At 28.4% G+C, this 17932-nt stretch overlaps 2 protein-coding genes across 2 annotated transcripts; both read left to right on the top strand.

Annotated features, from left to right (window-relative positions):
- Positions 1-5326: 5326 nt before the first annotated feature.
- On the top strand, positions 5327-7496 carry LOC105138408 (vacuolar amino acid transporter 1-like). Its single transcript, XM_011044463.1, has 3 exons — positions 5327-5799; positions 5887-6497; positions 6661-7496. Exons 1-3 carry the CDS (start codon positions 5520-5522, stop codon positions 7207-7209), a joined length of 1440 nt encoding a protein of 479 aa, XP_011042765.1. The 5' UTR covers positions 5327-5519; the 3' UTR covers positions 7210-7496.
- A 7690-nt stretch (positions 7497-15186) lies between these two features.
- On the top strand, positions 15187-16109 carry LOC105138409 (PHD finger protein). The gene is made up of 2 exons (XM_011044464.1): positions 15187-15474; positions 15589-16109. The coding sequence occupies exons 1-2, from the start codon at positions 15399-15401 to the stop codon at positions 15894-15896; spliced, it is 384 nt and encodes a 127-aa protein (XP_011042766.1). The 5' UTR covers positions 15187-15398; the 3' UTR covers positions 15897-16109.
- Positions 16110-17932: the final 1823 nt, after the last annotated feature.

Below are 17932 nucleotides of genomic sequence, written 5' to 3' on the forward strand. Positions count from 1 at the left end.
TTGACATCTTAACCCGGATTGTTCATGATCAATCCAATATGTTATTATTTTAATATTAAAAAAAAGATATCGTTTTTAAATTTTATTTAGTCAAAATTTGCTTTCACGGGTTATATAAGTTGTTTTTTGACCAGTATATTCAACTGGGTCATATTAGGTAAACCCTTACATGGTTTTTTTTTTCTACTAAGAAAAAAAACATTAACAATATTTGAATTTTTTTTATGTTCAAGAAAAAATTGGCTTGATCCACAACGTAGCACAGGTTAATCATCTAATTATGAACTAATTATGAAAGAGAAATTATTGTTACTTGGGTTAATCATCTAATTATGAAAGAGAAATTATTGTTACTTTTTTCATAAAGTATGTTAATTAGAATATTTTCTTTTTAATTTTATCATTTAACATTAGATTTATTAGAAATTAAACTTCATAATTTATTTTAGTTTTTTTTCTATGAGGTTATCTTAATCTCATGACTCGAGTCATAAGTTTTGATATTAACATGGTTGACGTAATTTTTTTTCGATCCTTTTTTATAAATTTTTTTTCAATATTATCCTTCATTATTTGAATTAATTGAAAATTAAGCTTCATAATTTGTTTCAACTTACTTTTTATAAGATTATTTTGGTCTCATTACCTAAGTTAAGGGTTTGTTAGATAAAATCTAGTTAACTCAAGTTTTTTTATTAATTTTTTTAATTTTGTTATTAAATATTGGATTCATTAGAAATCAAACTACATAATTTATTTTGATTTGCTTTCCATTGAGTTATTTTTATCTTGTGATTAAGGCTTGACAAATTAACTCACGTTTTCTTATCATTTTTGTAAGTAATTAACATTGGGTTGATTAATAATTGAGTTTCAATATATTGTTTGATTTACTTTTAATGAAGTTATCACAGTTTAATGACACGAATTATATATTTTACATATTAACTTTAGCTTATCTTAGTGGATCTAATATATTATTATTTTAATTTATTTTTTAAAAAATGTTGTTTTGAAATTGTTTCTAGTCAAACTATTTTTTATTATTATCTAGGATACTTTTGAACATGCTATTTATTTGAGTTGTTCTTATTTATGGTAAATATATTTTTGTTGTATTTTGTAATTAATTGCCTGAATTTAAAATATTGAATTTAATCATATACAAATAAACTCAATCAAACAATTTAATTGCTTTGATCTAAATAATTTGGTTAATTAAGTGGATATAAATTAGGAATATCACACGTCATTGGAATATCAAACGTCATTGGACTGACTTTTATCGCAAGCATCACTCGATGATTTATATGATTCTTCTTCCATATAGTAATTGTCAGATAGAAAATATTGACAAAAATAAATAAAGAAAATAGAAAAGAAGAATCTATTTATTAACAATATTTTAAAAGATGTGGGGAAAGTATTATAGCTTTTTTAATTTTTATTTTTTTGTTTTGTTTTTTTACATGTTTTTTTTTTATTTTCTCATGATTGACTTTTTTTAAAAAAAATATTTATATATTTTTTTAAAATTATTTTTTTTGATTTTATTTATTAACAATATTTTAAAAGGTGTGGGAAAGTATTATAACTTTTTTAATTTTTATTTTTTTTTTACATGTTTTTTTGTTTTCTCATGATTGACTTTTTAAAAAAAAACATATTTGTATATTTTTTTAAAATTATTTTTTTTGATTTTTTTTAATATTGAATTGATTGAGAATTTAACTTTGTCATTAGAAAAAAAAATATAAATTACTACAATATTTTTTCTACAGAATTTTTTTATGATTTTTTTTTAAAATGGTCATTTTTGTTTTTTCATATTGAACTGGTTGAGAATTTAACTTTGTAGTTTTTTTATTGATTGAGAATTTAATTTTGTCATTAGAAAAAAAAAATTACTACAATATTTTTTCTATATAATTTTTTTATGATTTTTTTAAAATGATCATTTTTGTTTTTTTTTGTTTTTTCATATTGAACTGGTTGAGAATTTAACTTTGTAGTTTTTTTATAAAAAATACTACAAATTATTATAGTAGTTCTCTCATATGATTTTTGTTTTTGTACAATATTTCTCCATATTTTTTAAATTATCTTCGTTGAATTTATTTTTATAATATTGATTTGATTGAGAATTTAGCTTTAACTTTCACTACATGTTTTTTTATTTATTTTGCTTTTTTGTTTTTTCCTCAAAATTGTCTTTTTTTCCGTGTTTTTTTTAGATTATTTTTTCAATTTTAATTTTTTAATATGGAGCTGGTTGAGAATTTAGCTTTGTAAATAATATTGATTTAATTGAGAATTTAGCTTTAGCTTTCACTACATGTTTTTTTTTTATTTTGCTTTTTTGTTTTTTCCTCAAAATTGTCTTTTTTTCTGTGTTTTTTTTTTAGAATTATTTTTTTAATTTTAATTTTTTAATATAGAGCTGGTTGAGAATTTAGCTTTATAGTTTTTTCTTTAAATCACTGTTGAGTGCTATAGTGTTTTTCTATATGATTTTTTTTTCAGAATTATCTTGTCGAATTTATTTTTTTATACTAAGCTGATTGAAAATTTAACTTTATAATTTTTTCTTTATAACACTATTGATTGTCAAGGAGTTCCCCTACATAATTTTTTTTGTTATATTTTTTTTAAAATATTATCTTTACTATTAAACTGGTTAAAAATTATAATTATAATTTTTTTCATAAAACACTATAAATTTCTCCATAAAATATTCGAATTTATTGTTTTATACTAAATTGATTGAAAATTTAACTTTATAGTTTTTTCTTTATAACACTATTGATTGTCAAGGAGTTCCCCTACGTAATTTTTTTTTGTTATATTTTTTTTTAAATATTATCTTTACTATTAAACTGGTTAAAAATTATAACTATAATTTTTTTTATAAAACACTATAAATTTCTCCATAAAATATTTTTATATTTTTTTTATAAATCTATAATAACATACAATTATACTACAAGCTCACGACACCACGCAGCCATGTCACCTAGTTGTTTCTACATGGCGTCAGTTTTTGGGTAGAATTCACGGGTGGTATTGCTTGTCCAAGGAATCTGTCTACAACACATGACCTTAGATGGATTCGTTTTTCTTCAAGAATCAAAAGTAAAGGGGCCGACGTCATGGGTACATTCAGATGGCTGTCCAAAGCATTGTTATTGCACTTTATTCATGGGTTTATCCAGGATAATGTCTGGATTATAATTCTAGCTAATTTGTTGTTGTTTTAACCTTTTATTCTATAAGCTATTCTAATCTCATATCACATAGATTGGTTAAGTTAACTAAAATCAAGTTGTTATTGTCTGGATTTTTTTAATTTTTTTTTTTTACATTTGACTTGTTGCCAACAAAAAAAAAATCTAGTGTTCCACTGGACACAATTACAACTTCCTATTTCAATTTCAATGACGTATATTATTTGAACTACATTTACTGGACTCAGAATTTATATATAGTATTGTTTGATATGCATCATAAATATTAAAATAGCCTAACACAATGGGTTAATAAAAAAAAATAAAGATCTAAAACCTACTAAGAAAATTTTTCAAGTTGAAATAAAAAAGATATTGATTTGTTCCGACTAATCCGTAATCTAATTTACCTAACCAAACTTGAAAAAAAAAATTATAAAAATAATGTTTAATAAAAATGATTGACCCAATTGAACCAATCACCCACAAGTTAATCTAGACATTTTTATAAGTTAGTTCTCGAATCAAGTATGACAGCTATAATATATATATATATATATGGTATTTTAATATGTGTGTGTGTGTTTTGCATTTACACTCTTGGATGTCACGCATGGGTGAGGAGCCATTTTGAATAGCCAAACCACAAGGAAAAGTCGCCAACTTTAGATCCAGCTGTAATCGCACACTTGCATGTAGGTTAAGCTACACAGTGATTTTTAGGAAATTATTTATACTAGTATTGCTCTTGTTCAACCATATTTAACTTTTGAGTTTTCATGAAAACTGATGCATTATGCTAAATAAATGAGTGCAATATTATATTTTTGTTAATAAATGGCACCAGTCCTATCTAAAAAAGAAAATGAAGTTGGAGTCGAAACTGCATCATAGATTAATATTGCTTCTTAGCTAGTACAGGGCAATGTCTGTTTCGCACCAGCATCCTTTCCCACAAGGCAGAGAGCAGCGGTCATTTCACAGTTTTGGTGGTGATGTTCTTGTTCGTTTGGCATCGATACCTCCCCCAAAAACTACATATAGAAATTCCCATAAAGATACCCCAGAGATTTAAACATATCATGGGAATAAGAGCGAGGGATCGAATTCGCAACCAACAAAGCCATCTCCATTGCAAGATAATGGGAAACCTAATTAATTAATTTTGCTTCGAATTATTGTGAATAATTGATGTAATACTGTATGATAATTGCTGAACCATGACCATTAATTTGGTAGCTTACATGGTCAAATTCATGCTTAGTTGATGTAGTATAATGGGAAAAAAACTAGGGTTTCATAAATTTTAAAATTACAGCTAAACTATAGATAATTCTGATTTAATAAACTCTAAATATCATTAAATTTATTGAAAAACAAGCTATACAATCCTATTTATACATGTTTTAGAGCTAAATCATCATGCTTATAGATTAATGAATTCTAAATATCATTAAATTCATTCAAAAATGATCTCGAACTTGCCAACTTTATAAAGAATTTGAGCAAAACTTTAGCTGGAGTTGAAAATTTTAATTAGTTCTCATGAGGTCGAGAACTACTGTTTACTATATATTATAATAAATTTATGTTATAGAATATAGTGATCATGGCCCGCTAATATGCTACAGTCAATTTGATTTTAAGTTAGCGGAACTTAATTGGCATATATATTCTAGCAAATATAATGTGACCCTCGGAATAATTCTTAACCTTTACTCAAGTCAAAAGAGATAAAGATAATAATAATAAAAAAAACATTTCTTCCTAAAAAGATAAAACTTCATTAGTTCTAAAACTGTCTCATTTTTATTTTTATTTTTAAAACTAAATAATTTTTTTTTATATTTGTCTTTTTATGTCTGGTAACATTAACCAAATATAAATGAGATTTTTTTTTTATTTCAATATAAACATAGCATCCAAATAATTTTTAAATACTATATATTTAATCAAGTCTCAAATATATTATTCACATCATTAATTATTGTGAATTAATTGATTATTATCAACCCAGTCAGTTTATAATTCGGGCCTTGTGCTGAGTAGACTTTCGAATCAGGTGTGATAATATTTCGTGTATCCATCTTCTGCTATAAATATTATACCCACTCTACAACTTCTTCTGCATCATCAACCAGATATTTCTTTCTAGGATATAAACCAAAGATGGGTTCTTACAAACTATAGTTCATATTCATTTCTTGCATCCGTTTACATCAGTTACAGTTAGACATACCAATTTTTTCCACTAGTTCTGTTTGCCAAATTTGGGTTTAATTTGAAGAGTGTATCATGTGGAACAAGATACAGAAGTCCAATCGGAAATTACCCTGCCCTGAAGCAGACAGTCTCCATCATCAGAATATTCAACCTGAGACGGAGACAGTTCATGGTGAAAAACTGGCTCTGCAGTGGGTGGGCTGCGATGCTTGTGTAGATAATAACGGGTGCATGTGTGATCACAGCACCCAAGATTTAAAGAGTGTTGTAAATGAAGCAGATGTTGAGGATCATACCGAGGCTAATAGTTCCTTCGCGCATTCTGTCCTCAACATGATTGGAATGCTCATAGGTAAGACTTTCAAATTTCTTGATTCCATCTTCTTAATATATATGAAGGTGCAGGAAGTTAGGGTTTTTTTTTTTTTCCTTGTCACAGGGCTTGGGCAGTTATCTTCTCCATATGCTTTAGAAAGTGGAGGATGGGCTTCTGCATTCTTGCTGGTTGGAATAGGTGTAATATGTGCGTATACATCCCATCTGCTTGTAAAATGCCTTGAAAAGAGTCCCAGATCAAGGAGCTATGTTGATATTGGACAGCATGCATTTGGCTCCAGAGGAAGACTTTTGGCTTCGACCTTCATTGATGTGGAGATTTTCATGACCCTAGTTTCCTATACCATATCACTGCATGACAACCTTATAACAGTATTTGCAGGGACACAACTTAGGCTTCCAATATGGACCAAATTATCTACATCTCAGTTACTAACCATGATCGGGGTGCTGATAGCACTTCCTAGCCTGTGGCTGACAGATCTCTCTTCCATATCTTTCCTTTCATCCGGCGGCATTCTCATGTCCATTGTCATTTTCACTTCCGTGGCATACATTGCCATCTTCCAAGTTGTGAAAGCTAATCATAGTATACCTGTTCTCCACCTCCATAAGATTCCTGCCGTATCTGGCCTTTACATCTTCAGTTATGCTGGCCACATCGTGTTTCCCAACTTGTATAAATCCATGAAGGATCCATCTAAGTTTACCAAGGTATCATTGATCACTTCCAATTAATTGTTTTCTCCTCAGCTCAAACTACAGTACTTGATTTGCTCCTTTTCTTCTTCTTCCGAATAAAGCTTCATGAATATTACGTTTTCTATGATGTGATATGTTGGAGAATATTTTGCTCACCCATAATTTCCACTTCCAGGTGTCTATAGTGAGCTTCGCTTCGGTGATAGCACTTTACACATCATTAGCATTCACGGGAGCCAAATTATTCGGCCCTGAAGTAAGCTCTCAAATAACCCTAAGCATGCCTCGACATCTTATCATTACAAAGATTGCACTATGGGCAACCGCGATAACACCCATGACCAAATATGCCCTTCAGTTTGCGCCCTTCTCCGTCCAGATGGAACACAGCCTTCCTGGTTCTTTTAGCTCCAGGACCAAGAGGATCATACGAGGCGCTGTGGGCTCATTCCTTCTACTAATAATACTAACTATAGCACTTTCCGTTCCATATTTTGAGCATGTGCTCAGCCTTACAGGCTCCCTTGTGAGTTTCAGCATTTGCATAGTTTTCCCCTGTGCCTTCTATATCAAGATTTCATCGGCTCAATTATCTAAGTTTTCCCTGATCCTAAATGCGACCCTTATTGCATTTGGGCTACTTCTTGGGGTCGCTGGGACTATATCCTCTTCAAAGTCGATCTTTACAAGTCTAAAAAGAGATCACTCTGCCCGAAAAAAATAAGTTTATGATCCAGAGATCGATTATCCACAATCCTGAACTCTTTTCCACTCCAGCTATCTACCTGATTGATACGCAAAAATAACTGGGCTGCTGCTGCTGCATACAAGGCGATATATGTAGTTGAAGCGGGCTAGCTGATGCTCCCACAATAAATTTTCTTACATTGTAAGACATGGAAAGAGTTTTTGGGTTTATGCAATTGCAGTGACAACTTGCACAAATCGATTCTCTTGTTGTAAATTTACTTATAAATCATAAAACAAGGTTGCTTTATATTAGCCAGAAAAGGTATCACTATCACTGAAAAAAAAGTGTGGTTTAAAATAGTACTCTTCTGCTGCATGGGCTCTCCCAAGAGGAGAAGCCCGGCTCCACGAGGAGGAGCCCCTCTTCTTCTGCTTTCTTGTATGGTTATTTTTTATTTATTTATTTATTTATTTTTAATAAGTCTAGACAACTTAGCCAAACTTAATTCTTTCTTATAAGTTTTTTTAGGATAGTACTTTAATATTTTATATTAATTTAATACTTATTTTTTTAATAAAATACAATTCAAAATATCACACATATATAATTATAAATACTTCATAAATCCTTCAAAAACAAGGTTCATAATCTCTTCATGCTTAACATTTTTAATATATATATTTTTATAGTCTATCTTTCTAAAATATCATTACAATTTTTTTCTCTATAAAGTTATTAACTTTACCATCAAAGAGTTCTCATATCCATTAAAATGGACTTTTTATAGGTACCAATTACTAAACATCATCTACTACTACCATAGTTATCAATCACCTTAATTTAATAGACATCATCTACTACCAACCACCTAAACTTTTCATATCAAGCCACCATGTAAGCCCTATCTAAAATATTTTGAGATATTAAAAATTAAACCCGGAGATAAAAAGAGTTAGGCTAGTTTTAAGGAAACTTAGATTAAATTAAATAAAAAGGGTGAAATTAAAAGTGATAAAGGAGTGCATAACATAAATTTTTAGAAGAGAAAATAAATGGGGACAAAAACAAAACAATAGAACCATGAGGGGTCAATGTGTAACTATGAAAAGTTAGAGCTATAAATGCTCTATTTCTTCCTCCTCAAAATTGATAGCATATAGAGAAAATAGGGGGAAGGAAATTTTCAATTCATTTCACCTAATTTAGAGAAAAATCACAAAAATTAGCAAGGTTTATATGAGATTAAGGTTACCTAGCAGGGGAAACTTCATCCAAGGAAGAAATTAGCTAAATTAAGTAAAAGAGTTATGAAAGTTAAAGAGATAAAGGGGTTGGCCAAGAGGAATAATAAAGAGGAGTTGAAAATTTTAAATAGGTTAGGAATTAAAACACACTTTATCATTAGGTAGGAGGCCTTGGACTTTAATATGCAAGCCTAATTGAATTTGATCACTAATTGATGCTTTAATCATAAATATTATGTTAGGGTTTTTAAGTGGATTTTAGGGATATTGAGGAATTGATGTGAAATGATGGAATTGAGTTAGTGTAGAGTTAAAATAATCTAAAATCATGAATAATTAGGGAAAAATTTGAAGTGTTGGGTTATATAGGGTGTCACCACCTTATGCTTGGGAAAAGAGAGTTTGGTTAATTTAATGAGCTTGTTGATTTTAAAAAAATTGATATGTGTTAATGTATAAATAAAAGCTTATAATAGATTTTATCTAAATTATTCCATTGTTAGTGTGAATTGGGTTGGTTGGTTTTATAAGGTTTTATTTAGTGATGTTATATGATGCAAAACATGGCAATGGTTGTTTTAAGTTGTGAGAAGTTAAATAGATATATTTGGTTGTTTATTTAACCATTAGATAAAAACTAGATAGTTTTGTTTCTTTAATTACAGAGAAAATTAAAACATGAAAATGTATGATTTATAATGGGTTCCTTCATAAAAAATATAGCTAGTGATGTTAGCTTTCTAATAAGATTGACATCGCTTTATTTAGAATGCTAAAACTCTAGATATGGACAAACAATTTGAGGTGAGGTTAAATTAGGATTGTATTAGACAACTTTAGTGAGTTATAAAATTGGTAGTCTAGGTGCGTAAAAAGAAAAATTGGATTTTCTTTTTTTTAGTAAAAATATAGTGTTGCATCTTAGATTTTTTATGCAAATAAACCACATTTGAAAATGAACTTTATGACATCAATTATGATTTAAATAAAGAATAATATTCTTGAATGATTAAATTAAGTTGGTTAGAAATTGATTAATTAATTTCTACTCTATTTATATATTGTTCTTAATATAAGACCAAATCGGTGGAGGTTGTCCAGATGAAGTGCATGTATGCATGAATGTGTGGGGATTATAAAAGTTTCTTTTTAATTTTTAAGTAAACTAATAAAAAGGGATTAAGTGAGAAATTGAAATGAAAATGTCTTAAGCTTGTAACGACATCTCATTCATGCTAGGAGTGATCCTTATTCTATCTTATATTTTATTATCTAGACTAGAAATATTATGTGTTTACTTTGAAATTATTTTGAATCATGAATAACTTGTAATGTAATGATTAAACTTTAATTTTATTTTGGAGATGTATGAATTTAATATACACATACATAAGTTTTCTTTTAATGCAAATTAATGTTTTGCATTATCGTATGGAAAGTTGTGATATAGAGATCTATGATGATGTCATAATTTATTTTTGGGTTATTTCCAAAATTCATCTTATTTCTTTTCAAAATAAAAATAAATAAATATTAAAAAATATAATAAAAATAATAACAAGAAGGTTGGTGTTTTAGCAAAAGCAAAAAAAATCAAGCTATAATTTTAGACAAAATCAGAAACTTGATTGTACTGTATTTTATCCAAAAAGAAAGAGACAATACAGATTAAAGGTCAAATAAAATGATTATTGCAAGAATCTACTTAAAAATTAATCCTAAGAACATAATTAGATTTTTAATTAATAGGCCAATTTGATTTAATCATGGGTCAATTTAAATTTAAATTTTGTTTAGGAATTAATTTAGGTCCAATTGAAGGATTTAATTAGATTAAGGACTTAATTATACTTTAAATAAGTCAAATTAATTTTATTAGGGCTTAATTGATAAACAAAATTAAGTTTAGAAGCCTAAATTTAGGATTAATTGAGAAGATTGGAATTTTAGGAGATCAAAATTAATTTTTACCAAGTTAATTGATTGAAATCAAGGGCAAAATCATAAGAAAATCAAAGTTTTTAGATCAATTAAAAATTAAATTGAAGAAATTTATAACCAATGAATATTTTGCAAAAGGCATCGATCTCTATGAACCCAATTGGTTGCATTTAAGGATGAAATTAAAGAAATAAATTATTAAAAAATCATACCTAAAAACATATATAAGTTATTAAGTCAATTGATATTTCATAGCAAAACATGAAGAATCATAACGTGAAGAATCAAACTAGTTTATAGTAGTTTTCTTGAGATAATTTAAATATACAAAGTTAACTCTTAAAAAATCATTAAAAAAAATTTAGTTGATATATAAAATAATTCAAAATATCCATAAATATTGAAAAACTCTTACAATTAAAGCTATTAAAGCTATAAATTGATTTAAAAACATACCTAAAAAAGTATTTATGTTATTAAGTCATAAAGTCAACCTTAATCAATTATTTTTATTTTTAAATTTTTAATATTAATCCAGTTTAAATTAGATATAATTAAGTCAATAAAATTTTATTAATTCAATATATTATAGTGTTCAACTAAAATCCTAGCTAAAATTCAAGTTCTAAATATGTAAATGAATGGGACGACATCTTTCATTCTTGTTCTTGATTTTGTTATTTTACTATTTTTTTAAAAATAAAATAATGTAAAAGCCTTTATAACCTGTTAGTTTTCTAAGGGTAGTAATGCCATTTAACTGTTCAAAAAAGGTAATAGACTATTTTAACCCCGCGCAATTGTATAATGAGAAATAGATTCCGTTAAAAGGACTATTTTCCCCTTGAATATAGGCTTTTTGTTTTTCGGAATACAGAGCAAAGATATTTTTCCATTGATTTTAGATAAAGCTTAAAGCGTTAAGAGCAGGGGTGAGTAAAAAAAATGCTTTCTATTCTAATCCCAGCGGCCGTCTCCTTCTCCCTCTCCTTGCTTCTCTCTGTATCCTGTGAAATCTTGTTGCGACACCGGTCCTCTCCATCCGAAGGCTTGTTGTAAGTAACACTGCTTTCCCTATCCACATTTCTCAACGAATCTCTACTGCCATGTCGCAGATCCCTGCTATTTCGAGACATTCTTTCACCATCAGAGTCATTATCAACCATGTCATGGTGTCTTTTTCTTGTCGAAAGAGCCTTGTATTCTGTAAGGCTATGAGAACGCGATCGCTCCCTAACTAGTAGATCTCGCGACATTGATCTACTCCTAGCGTGAATCGGTTGCTTTGATTGTTGTTGGAGAGAAAAATTGTGGCAGGTTCGGTTTTTTTTAAAAAAAAAATTATCAAATAACCGAACCGAATATAGGAGGTTTGAACCGGTTTTAATTTTTAATTTTAGGTTTTATTTAAAAAAAAATCAATTTAATTATGTTTTAAAATAGAAGTGAATCGAAATGAAAATAATCATCCTCGACTGAGAGCAAGGTGAGGGTTTTTAGCTTCCAAGCTTGGGAGCGCGTGGACATGGCTATACGACGAACATGCAACGGTAAGAACATTTATACGAAATAAAACAACCATTACATTTTATTCACTTATGCACCAATTCATCCATTTTATTCACTTTCATTTTATTTCATGTCGTTCTCCCGTCACTAAAATTCCTTTTGAAGAAAGAGATATAATTGAGTTTTATTTCAATTTATACAAATCAAAGACATTCATTTTATGTATTATATTCATAGTTATTAGATACAGTTTAAGGCTCGGGTTTTGATCGGTTAGATTTCCTCAACATCAGCGTTTTAACCTGAATTTATCATAAAATAACATGACTTCTATTTTTTAACATGTTTTAGATAAAAAAAAAAATAGTTATATAAAAAAACTAGAACAGTATTTTGATATAAAAATTAAAAAAAATATTAAAATTTAGCACAGTTAAATCTCATCTAAATTTGATCAAATTTACTGTTAAATCTCATCTAAATTTTACAAATTAACTCATGAAGTTTTTTTAATTTAACCAAATTTACTTCATAAATAAGTGGAAAACAAATCTTCAAAGCTAAACTCTAGATCAATCCAACTACTTTGGTTGAGTTTAAAAATTATAATCATATTCGGCATCTAAGTGTCCGACAAGTCTTATCAAATGCTACATATTTTATTAACAAAAAAAAAACTAAAAAAGAATAGGTTTTTATTAATCCACGTATAATTAACAGTATTGTTTTTTTTTTTAATTTAAATTTTATCTTTCAACATTAAATTTATTGATAATTTTTTCATTAAATTTGTTGATAATTTTTTCATATGATTGTTTTCTCCTTCCTCTATTTCTCATTTACATAATTTTTTTCAATATAATTTTTATAAAATTATTTCAAATTTATAATTTAAATTACAGATTTAATAAGTTAATTTGGCTAACTGAAATTTTTATCTTTTTCTTTTAATTGATTTTTTTTAATTTCATCATTTAATATTGGGTTGATTGAAAATTAGACTTTGTGATTTGTTTTGATTTATTTTCTAAAAAATAATATTCATCTCATGACTCGAATAACGAGTTTAGTAAGTTAACCCATGTTAACTTGATTTTTTTTTGTCAATTTCATCTTTCATTGGGTTGAACTAAAATTGAGTTCATAATTTATTTTAATTTACTTTCCATTAAGTTATTATGATCTCATAACATAGATTTCAAGTTTGATAGATTAACTCGGGTTGACTTGAGTAATTTTTTAATTTTTTTAATAAATATTTTTTTATTTTATTTTTGAACATCAAGTTTATTGAAATTTAAATTTTGTAAACAAAAAATTACTTGCTTTCTATAGGGATTATCATGATCTCATTATTGTTGGCCTTTGAGTCACATGTTAATATTTATATATTTTGATAACAATAATTAAATGAAAATGGACTAATGATATGTTTGGTTGAAATTATGTTCTAACATATTTATATAAAGATCATCAACAAACATGAAGGATTAAATGAAGAAATAAAACAACAAGTCCAAGATATAAAGTAAGTGGATTCATTTTAGTGCTAATTTTGTAAATTTTTATATCTTACTTGATAGCATAAATTAAAATAAATTCACATACTTTACATTGCATACATTATAGGATTGATATTTATTTATTTGGTTCAAGATTCACTAGTTTTAAAACTGTTAAATTTAGATTATGAGTTGAATCAATCAATCACTTGACCATATCAAGTGAATCAATTGACTGCTTCTTCATCAGGAACAAACACCTAGAAATTTACCGAAACTGATCAACAAATTGTCCTAAACAATATGAATTGGTTGACCATTTCATCTATTAGAGGAACGATAATGGCTATAAGATAACTAATTTTTGCTATATGTATAATTGAAGAATTAAGTACAAAAATTAAATATATATCATATACAAGCTATTTTTTAAAAAAAAAACACAATTTTAAATCATCAATTATAAATTATATTTATATTTGTGCATTAAAACCATCATATTTTTTCACAAGAGTATAAATTCTCCATTGACTACACTTAAACATATTCATATGTTTTAAGTGTTATTTAATGAGCTATAGATATATAAGTTTCAATTATATTATTTACACTTTAAGGTAATATTCCTACATTTCAAATAATTATAATCATTCAAGAGTTTAGGTGAAAAACTCTTGATCATTATCAGGTATATCATCAAGGTGAAAATTTTTGAAGATAATATTTCTTCAAGTGGTGAAAAAGGTATTGGTGAGGATTCATTTTTGAGGAGTGGATATGAACTTGTCGGACCACATTAAAAATCGAGTTTGCAATTTCTATAATATATTTTTTACTTTAAATGCTTTAATTTTATTGTTGGTTAATTATGTTTAATTGAGTTAAATGTAATGTTTTTTATTATTAGTGGAAGACTTAATCTACCTCTCTTAGATGTTATTGTTGTCTTAACCTTAAAAACAATAATAACTTGGTATGTTAATTAGCAAATTAACTTGGATTAATCTGAATCGATATGATATGTTATTGTTTTAATTTTTATTAAAAAAATTATTTTAAATCTTTATATTAATTCAAACTATATTTTTATTGATTATCCAAATTAATTTTGAACATATTAAAAAAATAAGTCATTTCAAATCAATTATTATTATATTTTTTAAAAAAAAGTCTATAACAACTACTTAGATATTGAATCTTACCCGCGACAATGAAATAATCTAATTATTATAGAACAACTGTAGTTAGAGTTTGTTTGACTGTGTGGTTCTGATTACTTTTCAAATAATTTTTCGTGTTAAAATATATGTTAGTAATTTTTTATTTTTTAAAAATTATTTTTTATACTAGTATATTAAAATAATTTAAAATATTAAAAATATATTTTTAAAAATTTAAAAATATTTTTAAAAATATTTTTAAAAATATTAAATAAACATTCCCTTTGCTAGCCATGAATCCAAAGAATAAAAAGAAAGTAAAGAAAAGGTCACATCAACATTCTCCTTTTTACCCCAGTGAGCTAGGTAGGGTTAGCCAGGCAGGGATCCAGAATTTGAGACTTTTTTTTTTTTTGTACGTGATTCTGCACACATGGCTTGTCTGGATTTTACTCCCAAACGTGGTAGAATAGGGGCATGTGATTGGGATTTGAGAGGAAAAAAGGAGGAGGCTTATCAGCTCCAAGAAAAGATATATTTTTGGGCAGGCGGGCTTTGAAAATGGTTCTGACGACGGCCATGTGAAGGAAGTTGTTTGATAGGGAAATTAAAGCATAAATGGTCAAGTCCCCACTCAACTGTCAGTGCTTGCTTTTCAATATTTGCCTTCTTTTTCATTCGTGAAGATTGCATGTGACTCTCTCTCTCTTTCGATAATGCTTCTCCTCGCATCACAGCCACAGGAGACCTTCTAGTTGCTTTAAATCCTAGCTAATCCCTCTTTTTAACTCGCATTGCTGGTCTACATATACTAATCAACAAGCTCTATCGCCCAGTCTGTTATCCTCACTAAACGGACGTCCCCCATGAAGATGCAGAAGCAACAAGCTTTCACCTTCCTTCTCCTTACAGTATCTCTCACATTTCCCTCTCTGATCCACTGTACGTGATCTTCTCTCGTTTTCTCTCTTTCACACGCACATTTGCACATAATGCTGATGTTTATTAGAAGCAAATCATTGTTAAATGAGGAGAAATTGACTTCGAGATTTGCAGGTTCGGGGGCCAACTGTGCAACCAATGCTCCAAGTGTCCAGCAGACTCAAGTGGGGAATGGTAATCCTCCAAGATTTATGGTTGAAGTGCAAAACAACTGCCCTATGTGCCCAGTTATCAACATCCACTTGAAATGTGGAAGCTTTCCTCAAGCTCTCGTCAACCCTAGGTTGCTCAAAGTGGTAGCCCCAGATGACTGTGTCGTAAATGGAGGCTTGCCACTCTCACCCCTGCAAGGATTTTCCTTCAATTACTCTCATCAGAAGTATCTCATGCACCCATCTTCTTGGTCCTTCCAGTGCGAGTAAACATATCTACGTGCCTCCCATGTATCCTCCTTAGCCTCTAATGCACTAGCTAGTGGACCGTGTGTTTCAATAATTTAACCCATGTTCTTCCCTTTGCATTTTCATTTTGTATTCTCTTCTTAGCACTGTATCTCCTTCTTGTATCAAATCTCTAATCTGCAGATAATGCTTTCGTATTATGAGTCACTTAGATGCCTTAAGTAGGATTTGGAAGTATGTTTGTGAAACTCTAATCTTAATTATAATCAAATAAATACATCACCCACAAGCGTATAGTAAAAAGCTCCAATAAATTCTACATATGATGTGTTTTTTTAGTTAATAATTCAGTTTTCAGGTTTTTTCATCTAAATAAGACCATGTCTTATTATATTAGTTTCTTGTTTAAACACAAAACATTTAATTTGTCTGCAAAGAACTTTTTTTTTTAATTAAATGAGATGGTTATATTTTTAGTAATTTAATTCAAATTAATATCCTCGAAATTGATTTAACCACTGGAATAGGGAGGAAAGACTAACTGTTGCAGGGAGCATCAGGAGTTGGAAAGGATCATTGGACAGGGATTCCAAGTGCATTATGTTTGGACCTCGCCGTATTTTTAATCATTCTCATCAAGTCCCAGCTCCTCTTGTTCTTCACAAAGCTTGGCTAGAATTTACAATCTGATGCTTCAAAAATTAATTTTGAATAATTCTCTATTAGGGCTGATAAATAAAAATTGTAATGATAGCTTTGATTATGATAGAGATGTCTTTTTATTATTTATATGTTATGATAGCTTTGATTCACCAAGGAAACAACACGCAGTAAAGATTGATGCAAGTTACATTTTAATTGTTTTCTAATTTTAAGATTAATAAAAATAATTAATTTGCATCTATTAATTGACGTCCATTTTGGTTTTTTATGTTATATAATTAATTAGTTAGAATTAAAAAATAAAAACAAATCCATCACCAAACTATTGGGGTAATATCAATTCTACACCTACACTGTTTTCATATCTATTTTGATTTCTCAAATTATTACTTCTTATATTAAAACAATACAATTATCATAAAAAAAGAAATAGAAACGCAAAAAAAAAAAAAAACTAAAATTCTTCTTTTTTATTTATATAAAGTACATATTTTAATCTTAATACACATAGAGTTTATATATATAGGTTAAGTTAAAAATATTATTTTACAAGTACAATTAGAATGAGAAAATAAATAGGATGCTTAAAAAAACATTATTATTTAAAAAGAAATTCTTAAAAAAAAAATCAACAATTGAGATGAATTCGGATTTTTTATTAGGTTAAGTCCTTTTATTTTTATTTTTATTTTTATTTTTATTTTTAAATAAACCCCCCCTAACGGAGCCGGTTGCAAGTCAATGTCAGTCCATGTTTCATAACAGTGGATTTTTTGTCCTAACAAAAGGCAGAAGCCAGCTCCAATAAACGAAGAACAGGATAGCACAAATAATAATGAACATTTTCCATGCATGCTTTAATGATCTACGTGTATATATAAACACCATTGCTCAATTGTCAAACGAAGGAAAAGGAGAGAAGATAAGTACTATCCAAGGACGATGTTGGCTAAAAGAAACAAGAAAAGAGAGCAACGCCAAGGGACCCCTCTTCCAAGAATCATGCCACTTGAGCACAAGCTCACACAACTACAACACAGTCATTCAGAGACCAGCCATTTCCGGACAAACAGGAGTAAAGTTGTATCCTACACACACACACACACACACAGAGTACATTCCATAGATTATCAATCAACTATGCTGATCTCTGACTTGGTAAACCTAATCCACCTTTCCTGCTGCTATTCCTAAGTGAGGCGAGCATTTTATGAGGGTGGCATCCTCCTCGAACAGTGATGATGCTTAGGATCTTCAAACTCCGTAGTCGATATTTCTGGATAAGGTTGAACACACATCAGAGAGGCCATTGGACATTTGGATACCACCACATTTGTAATGTGAATGCAAGGAAGAGGGCTGAAAGGAAAAACATAAGAAAAGCTTACCTCCTC

This window comes from Populus euphratica, unplaced genomic scaffold (genome assembly GCF_000495115.2).
Source record: "Populus euphratica unplaced genomic scaffold, PopEup_1.0 scaffold102.1, whole genome shotgun sequence".
In the NCBI taxonomy this organism is placed as follows: Eukaryota; Viridiplantae; Streptophyta; class Magnoliopsida; order Malpighiales; family Salicaceae; genus Populus; species Populus euphratica.

What these genes read in the sequence shown, in the direction of transcription:
- LOC105138408 (XM_011044463.1), top strand. Translation starts at nt 5,520, where the DNA reads ATGTGGAACAAGATACAGAAGTCCAATCGGAAATTACCCTGCCCTGAA. An exon ending in CATGATTGGAATGCTCATAG is followed by an intron (nt 5,800 to 5,886) that starts GTAAGACTTTCA and finishes TCCTTGTCACAG; the next exon opens with GGCTTGGGCAGTTATCTTCT. An exon ending in ATCCATCTAAGTTTACCAAG is followed by an intron (nt 6,498 to 6,660) that starts GTATCATTGATC and finishes TTCCACTTCCAG; the next exon opens with GTGTCTATAGTGAGCTTCGC.
- LOC105138409 (XM_011044464.1), top strand. Translation starts at nt 15,399, where the DNA reads ATGAAGATGCAGAAGCAACAAGCTTTCACCTTCCTTCTCCTTACAGTA. An exon ending in ATTTCCCTCTCTGATCCACT is followed by an intron (nt 15,475 to 15,588) that starts GTACGTGATCTT and finishes CGAGATTTGCAG; the next exon opens with GTTCGGGGGCCAACTGTGCA.